Genomic DNA, 12035 nt, shown 5'->3' with positions numbered 1-12035 from the left:
GGAAGGGTCCTGTCCTGGTGTGGGCCCTCAATGACCTGGAAGCCTCAACCTAGCATCTGTTACCGACTATTTTGTGTTTAATACAGAGCGAAGATAAAAATAACGCCCTTAAGCATCGACGTTGTGGGTACTAGATGCCCATAAACAGCCATGCATAATATAATACTTTAAAAACCTCTCAACTATCGGTAAGACACGCTCTACAACCCGCCACATCCCTGACCCCTCTATTTAGCTTTGTTGTGTGTGAAAAGATCTGCTCGTTTATATCTACGCAATTGAGCCAAAACCGCGCTAAGGCGCTGTGCGATTTAGTTACCAAGATAGGAAATAGTTTACTAACTACATAACTAGTCAATAATGCTTAAATGCCTCGCAAATTAGGACAGAATATATCAAATTCGGCGATTGCATCCGATATAGAGCTTATGAACTATTTTGTCTCTCATGGTAAGAGCAAGGATCAAATATGCTTCCCCTTGTTTTCTTCAAAATCTATCAATACCTTTATGGGTAGCGTGGGAGTCAGTTATACTAAGATTGTATGCGTACAAATCAGAATCAGACACTAAATTAGGTTTACAAACCATTCAATTAGGGTTAATATATTCTTCAAGAAGTTTTAGATAGAGGTATAGCCGGAATAGTAATCCCAATAAATTCGCACTATGCATTTGTTCTCCCAGCTAGAGGACAACGTCCAAGAGTGCAACGTATTTGATACCCTGTACTCAGTTTTACTGATCCAAAAGCGGCAAGGAGTAAGCACCAAAATAGAAGGGACAGCCATCTCGGTCCGAGATCTGATGTATACTAGTACATGTAAGATTACTTCAATACATACTTATATATGTATTTTACCTTCTATCTATCCCAAACTGAATTGGGCTAAACCGGACATAGCGTGGGAGAGACAGGGATTCTTACCCTCTCCACTTCTCCAGGGCTTCTAGCCTTCCCTGAACGCTTTAGCATCTTTTTGCTTTAAGCTTCGATTAATTTTCTAGCTTTCACATGATAAATTTCTTATTCACATCCTTGTGGGGTCTGACATCGAAATCTATCAGACACTTTTTGTTGATTCGGCTTTCATGTCAGTTCCCCCCATTGCACGATTTTCACTCGATACAATGACTCGATATACACGTTAACCATCGTTACTCGGACGTACCATTGAGGTTGACTCATAATTTATGGGAACCAACCACCAAACTCTCAATCCCTGCCAGTTTCGGGCGTGTGTGTGTATGTGAATATGTCAGAGACCTCCACACCCCAAGGCGAATCAAGCACCCTCCAAGGATCAGCTGCCCAGCAGTTAAATAGATCTTGCGAGTCTTGCCGAAGTCTCAAAGTCCGCTGTCTCCCCAGCCCATCCACACCTAATCAATGTCAGCGATGTGCTAAGGGCAAGCGATCCTGCGTCTTCGTGGCGCCGCAGAGAAGGCGGCCCCGGAAACGGACGGATTCGCGCGTCGCCCAGCTCGAGAAAGAGATGCGGGTGATGCGTTCGCTGTTGAAAAATCGCATCCCGGAAGAAGAAGAACCGGATTCCAGCGATGACAGCGATGTGGATGATGTCCAGGACCATGATTCGGCCGATGCTGATTTTAAGAGCAGTCTCGCCTTGCGCGACCATTCGGCTCATTCGTCCGAGGATGTTCGTTATATGGATTATTCCCCTGAATTGCTGAATACCCCGCACCCCGGCGGGCATGATAGTGGTGGCTTTTCGGCGCCGCCAACTTTTGCGGGTATGCCAGCTGGCTTTGTGTCGGAGCAGGAGAAGCTTCCTCCCGCCCACGACGTGATCGATCGGGGGATTCTCTCTCTTGAAGATGCGGAGCAATTGGTGGCGTATTTCATTCACGAACTCGCATTCTTCTTTCCATTGATCGTTTTGCCTTCAAACACCACGGCAGCTCAACTGCGACAAACAAAGCCAGTCCTCTTTCTCTCCGTCATTGCCGCAACATCCATCTCCGTCGATGCAGGCCTGGCAGCCGTGCTGAACCGCGAGATGGTCCGCCTCTATTCAGAGCGGTTCTTCATCGAGGGCGAAAAGTCACTAGAGTTAGTGCAAGCGCTACTGTTGATGATCATATTCTATCTCCCGCCCGCCTCGCCATTGAAGCTGCAGCATTATCAGTACACGCACATCGCGTCGACGATGGCCCTAGAAATTGGGTTAGCAAATAAACGTCGCGTCTCGAAAAAGTCCGATCGCAAGAGCAGCAGGCATGACGAGCTGCTGGCTGAGCAGGCGAGAGCAGTCCTCGGCTGCTACCATCTCGGTGCGAGTGTTGCGATGAAAACCCGTCGCCCAAATCTACTCCAGTTCAACGACTGGATGAGTGAGTGTCTCAGCCACCTAGAAAAGTCGCCACATCGAACAGATCAACATGTGGCGATATGGTTCGAGCTCCAACGAATAACCGATGAAGCAATGTCCTCATTCGGTCTGGACGACACCAGTACCACATCGCCCCTAACCGAGTCGCGCGTCCAAGCTGTGCTACGGTGGTTCGACAAGCGGCTCGAAACGTGGAAGAAGAACATCCCATCAGAAATGCTCACCAGTAAGAAACGGCAGTCCTCTCGCTTTGTGTCACGATGCATCCAAAAACCACCCAATACTAACCGACTTTATCAAACCAGTCCCCATGATTCTCGAATACCGCTCCACAGCACTGGCGATGTACGAACTCGGCGTAGGAGAAGGCTACCGCGACCCAGACGCAATTAAGCGACGATATTTCACGCTGCCGACCCTCGACGGAGAAAACAACAGCGGCAGCGAAGCACCAGACGCCCCACTCAGTGCAATCCGCATCGACATCAAGGTGAAATGGATGAACGCCGCACACGAGCTGCTGGACGCCGTGCTGACCTGCAGCACGGACACGATGCGTAAACTCCCGAATCTCATGTACACCCGGTTCGGGATGGCCGTGACATCTCTGCTGAAGATCCACTTCTCCGTGCGTACTGGTGCTTTCGGGGAAGTCGTCACGCCGCAGGCCGTGAACGTGGCCTTCTACCTCGATGCCCTAGCCAACAAGCTAAGCGAAGCCAGTGCCGGGGGCAAATACCATATCCCCGGTCGGTGGTATCATGTCGTGGGCGTTAAGGGTCGGGATTGGTATGAGCGGCTGGAGAGGCGGCAGAGTGGAGGGATAGAAGTTGGTTCTAGGATCGTATCGGGGAGTCCGTCAACCGGGACTGCAGAATCGATCTCAGGTCCAGCGTCACACCCTAGCCAAGGCCAAAGCCAAAACCAGGGCCAAGACACACACTTGAACCAAGTCCCATCAACGATGGTGGACTCATTCCCCGTCCCTATGCCCCAAATGCCACCGGCAATAGACAGCATGCGCGACGGGTACGTAGCGATGGGTGGTGCGGGTATGTGGGCCATGGACGGCGGGCATAACCCGCATTTCTACCCCATGAGCGCAGCAGGGTATCAGCCTTCGGTGACGCATGGGCAGGCGGCGTTGCCGCCTCAGTTTTCATATGAGCCGCAGAGGATTCCGGTTAGTGCTGCTGGGCAGCATATGGCTAGGGCGGGCATGGAGTTGGACGGGTGGCTTCCTGATGGGAGTATTTTTGGGGTGCAGCCTTTGCCTGAGTTTTGAGACGGAGATGAGAACCCTGGGGTGAACGCTGGGATGGGTGCACATGTGGATGAGAGTCTATGTAATGTCATAGATCATAGGCATGAACTGTATATACATATCAACTTGTTAATATTTTAAACCGATATACCGTAGTCATATCAGCAGGAATCTTGTTATACTTACCAGTACACGAGAACAAGATCCAAGAAGCTCCAAGAAGCTCCAAAAAGATAGAGCTCAGCACAATAACTCAAGCCTGATAGATGGGGAGTATAGAACTTGGAAGGCTCATACCCATCAGCGCGCAACAAAACCCACACAGTCAAGTCACCAAGACGAAAAGAAAAGAGGAAAAGAAGAAACCCCCAACAAGAGAGAATATTCCAACACCTACAAAGTAACGGACATTAATCTCCCATTTAGCCCGAACAAATATATTCGCAAAGCGCTGTCGGAGGCTCGGGAGGATCGGAACTTCCGCGATGGAACCGTCGAGGATCCTTGATGTATTGAACATGGGTCTGATGTGGATTTATCCAGGATCTTGGATGTTATTTCCTTCATCTGCACTACAACATACAGGGTATTATGTTGTTATGTTGCATTGGTATGTTGTAGAGGATTTTGATGGCATTGGCTTGTGTCTTGTACTCCTTGTATTCGGGCTGATTCGGGCCGAAGCCGAACCCGAATTTGATGTGGAAAGAGGATAGGTCTTGGAGGTTCTTGGATTAAATTGTGAATGCATCGCTGTTATTGTATTTCGATGTAATGATTTTTTTCGCTATTTATCAGGGTTTTAATTTATAGGAATGTGCTGTATAAGTCACTCGTGGAGCGGGATCTATGAAGGATCCGAACCCATGGATGAACCCATGGATAGACATCAATCACATGTAATAATGCATAGACCAATCGTTAATCATAGTTTGCGCAAATAGTCTCAGTCAAAACAGGTTCGTTAATTCATTGCATAGATGGAACATGGATATCAAAAGCCAACCGAAACCAGGACCAACCACTTGGTCTATTCAACTCCTCCGGAAAAACCAATAAGCCCAGTACACTGAACCAAAGGAAAGGCGTAAAAGTAAATCAATGCAAATCACAGGATCGAAAATGCCTCTAGCGCATCCATAAACCCAGCAATAGCCCCGATCCCCACCAGCCCCCTTGTAGCATTACGAGTCAATGCCTTATGTCGATCCTTGGCATCTTCGCGCGAGGATCGGCGTGGGTGCGACGACGGGGACCGTTGATCCGAGCGAGGCGGCGAGACTCGGAAGCTAGACTCGGGGGATGAGGAGGAAAGCGGGTATGCGGATGGATGGTGACGGGGTTGGAGGTTGTTGTTGCTGTTGGGGATATTGCTGTATGCCTGGTTTCTGGCCCGGGGAGGCTCGAAGTGGACTTGGTTTGGCGATGAGCCTCTGGGAGAGGGATTGGTATTGGGAATGGTGATGGCTGGGTTGTTGGGTTGGTTTATATTCATTGGGATGGATCGGGGGGCTGTGGTGTAGTCTTGGTTTGGGTAGTATTTGTATGACTGCTGGGGAGGACCTGGCTGTGTGTGTGAAGGTAGTGGTGGAGGACGGGGTAGAGCATGGTTTGGGGGCGGGAAGCTGCCGCTTGGGTATGCGGGGTGTCTGCTGTCGGGATTGCTGTGACCCGGAGGATATCTGGATGAGAGGCTGTTGGAATGGAAACGGCGGCCATGCATGGGGTTGGTACTGTGTGAGGGCCGAAGAGTGTCCGATCTTTGCTCGCCCTCGTCACTTGAGTCGATGACTCTGGAGTCGCTGCGAGGGTTATCTCGATGCTTGAGATATTCATCCGGCTCTGGTTCGCTTTCCACGTGAGCCTGGTAGCTGGAGTACTTTCGGCGCAGCTCTGCTGCATGTTGCCGGGCCTCTTGTGAATGAGGGTCTCTCCAGTCCACTGTTGATCCTTCGAGGTAGTAACCTCGGATGTCGTGACTGTCAAAGTCTAGCTCCTCGGTATCATCTTCTTCGGTGTCCGAAGAGACGTAGACTCGAGGTTGGACTCGCTTGTTGGACGTGTTGAAGCCTTTGCCGGCGTGGTGAAGTTTCGAAGGGTCAATCAAAGGCACCCAGAGTGAAAGCAGCCGGTTCAATGTGCTCTCAGATAGTTGCACCATATCCTTCGGGGATCTTTCCATATCACCCAGTCCCATGTCACTGTCTCCAAAAGTAATAATGGGCAGTCTTGTCGGATCGGAGCGTCTGATTGCGGCAGCGAATGGCTTCGATGCTGATGCCGATATCGTGTTGGACGAGTAATTGGAACTGATCCTCTGGTTTGTCGGGTCATTGGCGGCATCCAAATGTTCCTGTTCCACAAGATCCCACAATCGATCGAGGCGCTTGAAAGACCAATATCGGACGATGATCATGTTCTGACATTCCGCTTTCTCCTGGGCAATGGCGTCTTCGGCGGTCGATGTAAGGGAATCTGTATCAATCCCCTCATCAACGTTGGATATGATAACGGTTCCAAGTTGTAGAGTTTGTAGCATCACAATCAGGCTAAGCTTGAGAGATTCCAACTGGGCTAGCAGATAAGTGACATGCTGCTTCCGGAAACACCATTTGAGTCTCTCTTGCAGTGGGATCCTCATAAGATCATTGTCTCTATCGGTTGCCTTCAGCTTGTCCAGCATGTGTTCGATTTCGACGAATATCATCTGGCCTTGTCCGGCGATCTCCCATGCCTTCTCTGTTGCCTCTGGAGACTGGTCCACATTGGTGCCCTCAATCTGCCCAACATGTTTGAGCGCCAGAGCGAAAAGCGAGATTCCCTTGGCGATGCTATGAATCTCCAGTCTGGACTGAGCGAGTTGACAAGCGGCAGCATTGAGGAGCAGTGAGAGCCGAAACCCCGCGCCAGCGATCTTAACAATGGAAGCCTGTGAGCCTTTAGATAGAGAGAAGGAGCTCATTAGTAGAATTTCTCAACTTCTCAAAGGGCAAGTCATACCTTGTGCCATGATGAAGTGCGCAGTTGTTTTAGATCATATCAAAAGACAAAGTGGATTTCCCCAACGATCATAACCTCCAAGCTACTCTTTGCCAAGGACTAGAGCCGCAAGCCTACTGCATATCAAGTGACTCACGTCTGACATATGCATTTGTACCCCCGGGGGTTCTCTGTTTGTATCCCCGCGATTCATGGCGTCATAATCTATGCTTTCTCGTCTTTTCGTTGGTCTACGAGGACGGGCGGAGTCGATCTTCAACTTGAAATGATCTAGCGCATACTTTTCCTTGTTCTATGAAGTCCCGGGCAAAAGTAGCCGGCACTGCCTCAAACTTTGATCAACACGTTCCGCTCTGCTCTTTGCCCTGGATTTATTTATCAAGACTGTCTCGCCCGTATCAAAAGGGTAGATTCTCTACCGGAGTCTTCGGATGCCGGTGAAAGATCCTATCCTTGCTCTTTACCCGGGGTTTCTCCCAAGGCGAAGCATGGTGGCAGTGACCTCGTATTATGAGAACTGGGATCTGGAATGAAAGGCAAATCTAATTACCAAGTTCCGTTATCTCCGACTCAGGGGCTTTTTCATGCTTTGTATAACAAAATACAATAAGCCACAAACGTGGTATGAAATAGACATGCAGCTATTCCGAGGTGGATCTCACAAGCATTGACCTGTTAAATGTGAAACCTTCCTATAGAATGAAGAGTAGAGAATATCAAAATATTCAAAAGTATTCTAAAGAATGTATGCGTTATTCAAGTATCTCAAGTATCTACTGTTTTCATTCAGACTTGTTTATTTAGCATCCGACCCGATGGGCGCATTTCCGCTTTCGGTCCCTCAACAGTTCCTTTTGCTATTTGCCTAATCTCCCCCCCAAAACTTTCAAGTTTCTCTCTACAATAATTCTTTAAACTCCTTTAATTACAAACTTGACTTAAGTCCTTTGTTGTGGCTGCTGTGCTGGCTAATTGATCTCTCCGCCGTACTCTCCGCCCCTCCTTTTTCGCCGCGTGGCACACCGTTATCTGCGGAGATTGAAGCCTGTCCGATGACCATCTAGTGGCCCACAATCGGACGTGGGAAACTTGTGATAAGACAAACAGGCCCAGGTAAGAGCTCAAAAGCTCAACGCAACAATTGTGAGGCCGGATGGGTGAGCTCCCGAAGGTATCGCGAAGGAACGTGAGGACGCAAGGGACAACTGGGATTCGATACACCACCTTAAGGCCCCCAAGAGCCTCCAGTCCATGAAATCATGACCGCAGACTCGGGTGTCACCGTAGACACCTCCGATAATCCTATACCCTCCCCGCCGAACGCCACCAATTCGTCCCGCTACGAGCCCCAATCGACGAAGGGCGATTCCCCCACAAATCAGAATGAAAAAGAGACAGAGGGTTCAGCGCCCCAGCCAGTAGCATCCGAACCCGCTGCAGGGTCTGCTAAACGAGACCCCCCCGCATCAGATGAAGTAGATGATTTTGGTCTACCCATTCGAGCACGCCGACCCGACCCCACCCCTAGCGAGTCCCCCGAAGGAGAGAATGCCAGCCAAAACATCCAGAATGTGGCTGCGAGCTCGACGGGCTATAGTGACGCTGTGAAAAAGGAGAAGGAGCCAGAGTTGTCACAGGGCAAGCTGGAATCCGGGGCCCCTGAGCCAGCCAATCCGAATAATACAGAAGAGCGAGGCAAGGGCGCAGAGGCCCAGGACACTTCTCCTGCACCCCCGGAGTATTCGGAGGCTTCTAGTGCTCCCGCTCAGCCTCGGACCTCAACTTCGAAGCAAAAACATGCCCAAGTGTCGGAATGGTCGCATCAGCGCCTCGCCCAACCTGATGCACATCACCCTGAGAGTGAAGAGTCGGACGCAGAGCCCGATGAATGGACATCGATGCCTGCACTTGGAGAATTCGACTACTATGACGACTATGGGAGACTCATTGCTCGTGGCGCCAAAGAAGAAGGCGACGAGGCTGTATACCAAGGATTAGGAGGAGCAGGGAGGGGTTATACTCGGGTGCAGCTTGACGAAGATGCCCAGTCTGCCACAAGTCTAGATGATGATACAAACTACCTTTTCCGAGAGACAGGCGGCAACTCTGCTGGTCTAGTTGGCGAGGAACTGCGAGATACTATCAGCCAGCTCCAGGCTACCAAAGACCTTCTCAACGAGACTCAAAAGATCGCATATGTGGGGGTTGTCAGGTTGGCAATCCATAATATGAATCATGATCTGGCGTCAATTGCCACAACCAAATCCACGCGCAAAACCATGCAGAAAGCCTCGGATGCCATGCGAAAATGGGGCCAGGCGATCATGGGGCGAGTCTATGCTCATATGGATATCAATTCTGCAGAGCAGATTATGATTGAGCAGCTCGCGGAGCATGGGGTGCAACCAGAAGATCTGGTTCGACCACTCATGCAGAATGCGCGGGTCAAAAACCCCATGGCAGAGAGTGAACCGAAAACCTCTACATCCAGTCAGAAATTCGACTCTTCATCTAGGCTCTCCGCAGAGACAGATTCGTCTGAACTAGATCCCCCTCCGCCATACGAGGCTCACGAGACCGAGGAGCCCCCGGAGGTCAAGATGCCTTCTGAAATGCCAACATCTGATCGCATAGATATTGATCTCCGCTGGACTGTCCTCTGTGACCTGTTCCTTGTGCTCATCGCAAATTCAGCATACGACGCTCGGTCGCGAACTCTTTTGGAAAGGGTCGGCGCAGCTTTGGATGTAACATGGCTACAGATCTCACGGTTCGAAAAGCGAGTAACAGACTCCCTTGAAATGCAAGAACAGGCAGAGAAGGAGAATTGGGACGAGTCAGACCACATGGAAAAGCGCCGCAAGATGGCCTTGAAACGGAAATATATGATTATGGGTTTAGCGACGGTCGGCGGTGGACTGGTCATCGGCCTTTCCGCTGGACTGTTGGCACCCGTCATCGGAGCCGGTCTTGCGGCTGGTTTTACTACAGTGGGTATCTCTGGAACCAGTGCATTCCTGGGAGGAGCCGGCGGCACAGCTTTGATCGCTTCTAGTGCTACTCTAGGTGGAAGCACCATTGGAATGAGGGCGTCGCATCGACGCATGGGTGCAGTTCAAACCTTCGAATATCGACCTCTTCATAATAACAAGAAGGTCAATCTGATTGTGACGGTCTCTGGCTGGATGACTGGCAAGGTTGATGATGTCCGTTTACCTTTCAGTACTGTCGATCCGATTATGGGCGATATCTATTCCGTGCTATGGGAGCCTGAGATGCTTCGAAGCATGGGTGACACTATCAATATTCTGGCAACAGAGGTAAGCTTTTTAAGATACGTGGTAATTGTTAAATAGACTAACTGGTTCTTTAGGCATTAACACAAGGTCTGCAACAAGTACTAGGTAGCACCGTCCTAATGGCGTTGATGGCATCTTTGCAACTACCACTTGTCCTGACTAAACTCGCATACTTGATTGACAATCCCTGGATCGTTTCGTTGGCACGCGCAAACTCAGCCGGCCTCGTTATGGCCGATTCCTTGCGAGAGCGTAATCTTGGCAACCGGCCTATTACATTGCTCGGTTTCTCCCTCGGCGCGCGCGTGATCTTTTCTTGTTTGAAAGAGCTGGCCGAAAAGGGCGCCCACGGTCTAATTCAGAATGTATACCTATTTGGCTCGCCCGTTGTGGCGAACAAAGACGAATACCTCAAGGCTCGGAGTGTGGTGTCTGGACGATTTGTGAACGGTTATGCTACGAATGATTGGATCCTTGGCTACCTCTTCCGGGCAACGAGTGGTGGAATCATGAAAGTGGCCGGCCTTGCAGCTGTCGAAGGCATACCGGGCATTGAAAACTTTGATATTACCTCGCTTGTGAATGGTCATATGGATTACCGTACGGCTATGCCTCGAATTCTGAGGGAAGTTGGTTGGGAGGTTCTTGAGGATGAGTTTGCAGAAATCGAGGATCCAGACCCAGATAACCACGCTGAACGACAGCGCGAGTTGATTCGCGAGATTGATGAAGCTCGCCGAGAAGCAGAGGCAAAGCCAGAGAAGAAGCGCTTCGGCCTGTTCAAGCGAGGCAAGATGGCCGAAAAGAAGAAATGGGAAACCTACGATGTCGACAAAAACACCGCCCCTCGCGATTCAAGCGAGCCCGAAAGCAGCCCCGGCACTGTCCTCTTCGACATCGAGGCCATCCGAGCCGAGTTGCACTCCGAGGCGATCGAAATCAAAGAATTAGAGTCAACTATGCCTCTGATGAAGCTAGACCTGAACACTCCGTCAGAACCACCATCCGCCCAGCCCTCTCCCCCTACCTCCAAGAGGCCCAAGACGCCCGAACTTCCAGCTGTTCCTCGGACTTCTTCGCTACCCCCGCGAGCATCGGGACAGTATTCTCCTCACGGGCCCAATGAATTCTCTCCCGCGCCGAAGCATGAAGATATGGAAATGACGTTTGACACATCATTCCATGAATCCCCACGATCCAAAAACGACGACCGTCACTCTCGTCCAGAGTTGAGAACTGCCTCTACAATGCCGACGGTTGGGACCAGTGCCCTCGGAGCTATGGCCATGGAGCCCAATGCCTGGGCGGACCATGATCAGGGACATCGGGATGGCGAGATCTCAATGACGTTCGAATAGTGTCGGCTCTGGGGTTCTTCTCATCTTTCTTTTCTTCTCTTTCTCTTTATACTTTTCTTCCATTGATTCGGTTTCCGAGACTTAATGAGGCGCATGGCTTACACATGCGTGTTTAGCTTAGCCATGATCTGATTGTGTATATGCCCATGCCCATCCATCTGTGTATAAAGGCAGCCCTAGCTTCAACAATTATCACGATACGGTCCTAAGTTATACGCGATTGTTCTTTTACCTATGTAGGTAATATGTTGGACCGTATAACCATGTCAACTTTGGAGGTATACCTAGGTAACCTTTCCGAGTTACGCCATTGCTATGTAATATCTACCCGTGTGAACTAGAGGGCTCTAGCGTCCGAGATTGGAACTCCAGCGATGGCAGAACTTGGGAAAAGAACATTTTATGACTTCCAAGGTTATATCTGTTGATCTCGAATTATTAATCAAATACCCTGATCATCAGCAAGTGGCCTACGCTTCTAGCAAAGCCATTGATAGCGCGCAAGAATAGTTGGCCGCAAATGCGGCCTTGTCACGTCTTCTTAGTGGCTTCTCAGTGATCTGTTAAGTGCTCTGTTTAGTGCTCTTTTTGGATGTCTTTTTGGATGTCTTTTTGGATGTCTTTTTGGATGTCTTTTCGGATGTCTTTTGTTTAGATATTCTCCCCTTGTTAGTGTTGTAGGTAGAATACAGGCGGTAAAAACGGCTTAAAATGTGCAAGACGACTTTTCCATGTATATAACCTTTGAATTTGACTTACAC

At 49.9% G+C, this 12035-nt stretch overlaps 3 protein-coding genes across 3 annotated transcripts; 2 read left to right on the top strand and 1 right to left on the bottom strand.

The window, feature by feature from the left end:
• Window positions 1-1255: 1255 nt before the first annotated feature.
• Window positions 1256-3638, top strand: N7471_012545 (uncharacterized protein; the record flags this gene model as incomplete). Its single annotated transcript, XM_057285264.1, has 2 exons — window positions 1256-2579; window positions 2659-3638. 2 exons carry the CDS (start codon window positions 1256-1258, stop codon window positions 3636-3638), a joined length of 2304 nt encoding a protein of 767 aa, XP_057131530.1.
• A 1087-nt stretch (window positions 3639-4725) lies between these two features.
• N7471_012544 (uncharacterized protein) lies at window positions 4726-6579 on the bottom strand (the record flags this gene model as incomplete). The annotated part of the gene is made up of 1 exon (XM_057285263.1): window positions 4726-6579. One exon carries the CDS (start codon window positions 6577-6579, stop codon window positions 4726-4728), a length of 1854 nt encoding a protein of 617 aa, XP_057131529.1.
• Window positions 6580-7876: 1297 nt separating this feature from the next.
• On the top strand, window positions 7877-11274 carry N7471_012543 (TMCO4 family protein; the record flags this gene model as incomplete). The annotated part of the gene is made up of 2 exons (XM_057285262.1): window positions 7877-9937; window positions 9991-11274. The coding sequence occupies 2 exons, from the start codon at window positions 7877-7879 to the stop codon at window positions 11272-11274; spliced, it is 3345 nt and encodes a 1114-aa protein (XP_057131528.1).
• Between the last annotated feature and the right edge of the window lie 761 nt (window positions 11275-12035).

Source organism: Penicillium samsonianum (assembly GCF_028829775.1).
Source record: "Penicillium samsonianum strain IBT 33392 chromosome Unknown utg000007l_segment0_segment0, whole genome shotgun sequence".
Classification (NCBI taxonomy): Eukaryota; Fungi; Ascomycota; class Eurotiomycetes; order Eurotiales; family Aspergillaceae; genus Penicillium; species Penicillium samsonianum.
This window is presented reverse-complemented; position numbering and strand designations above follow the sequence as displayed.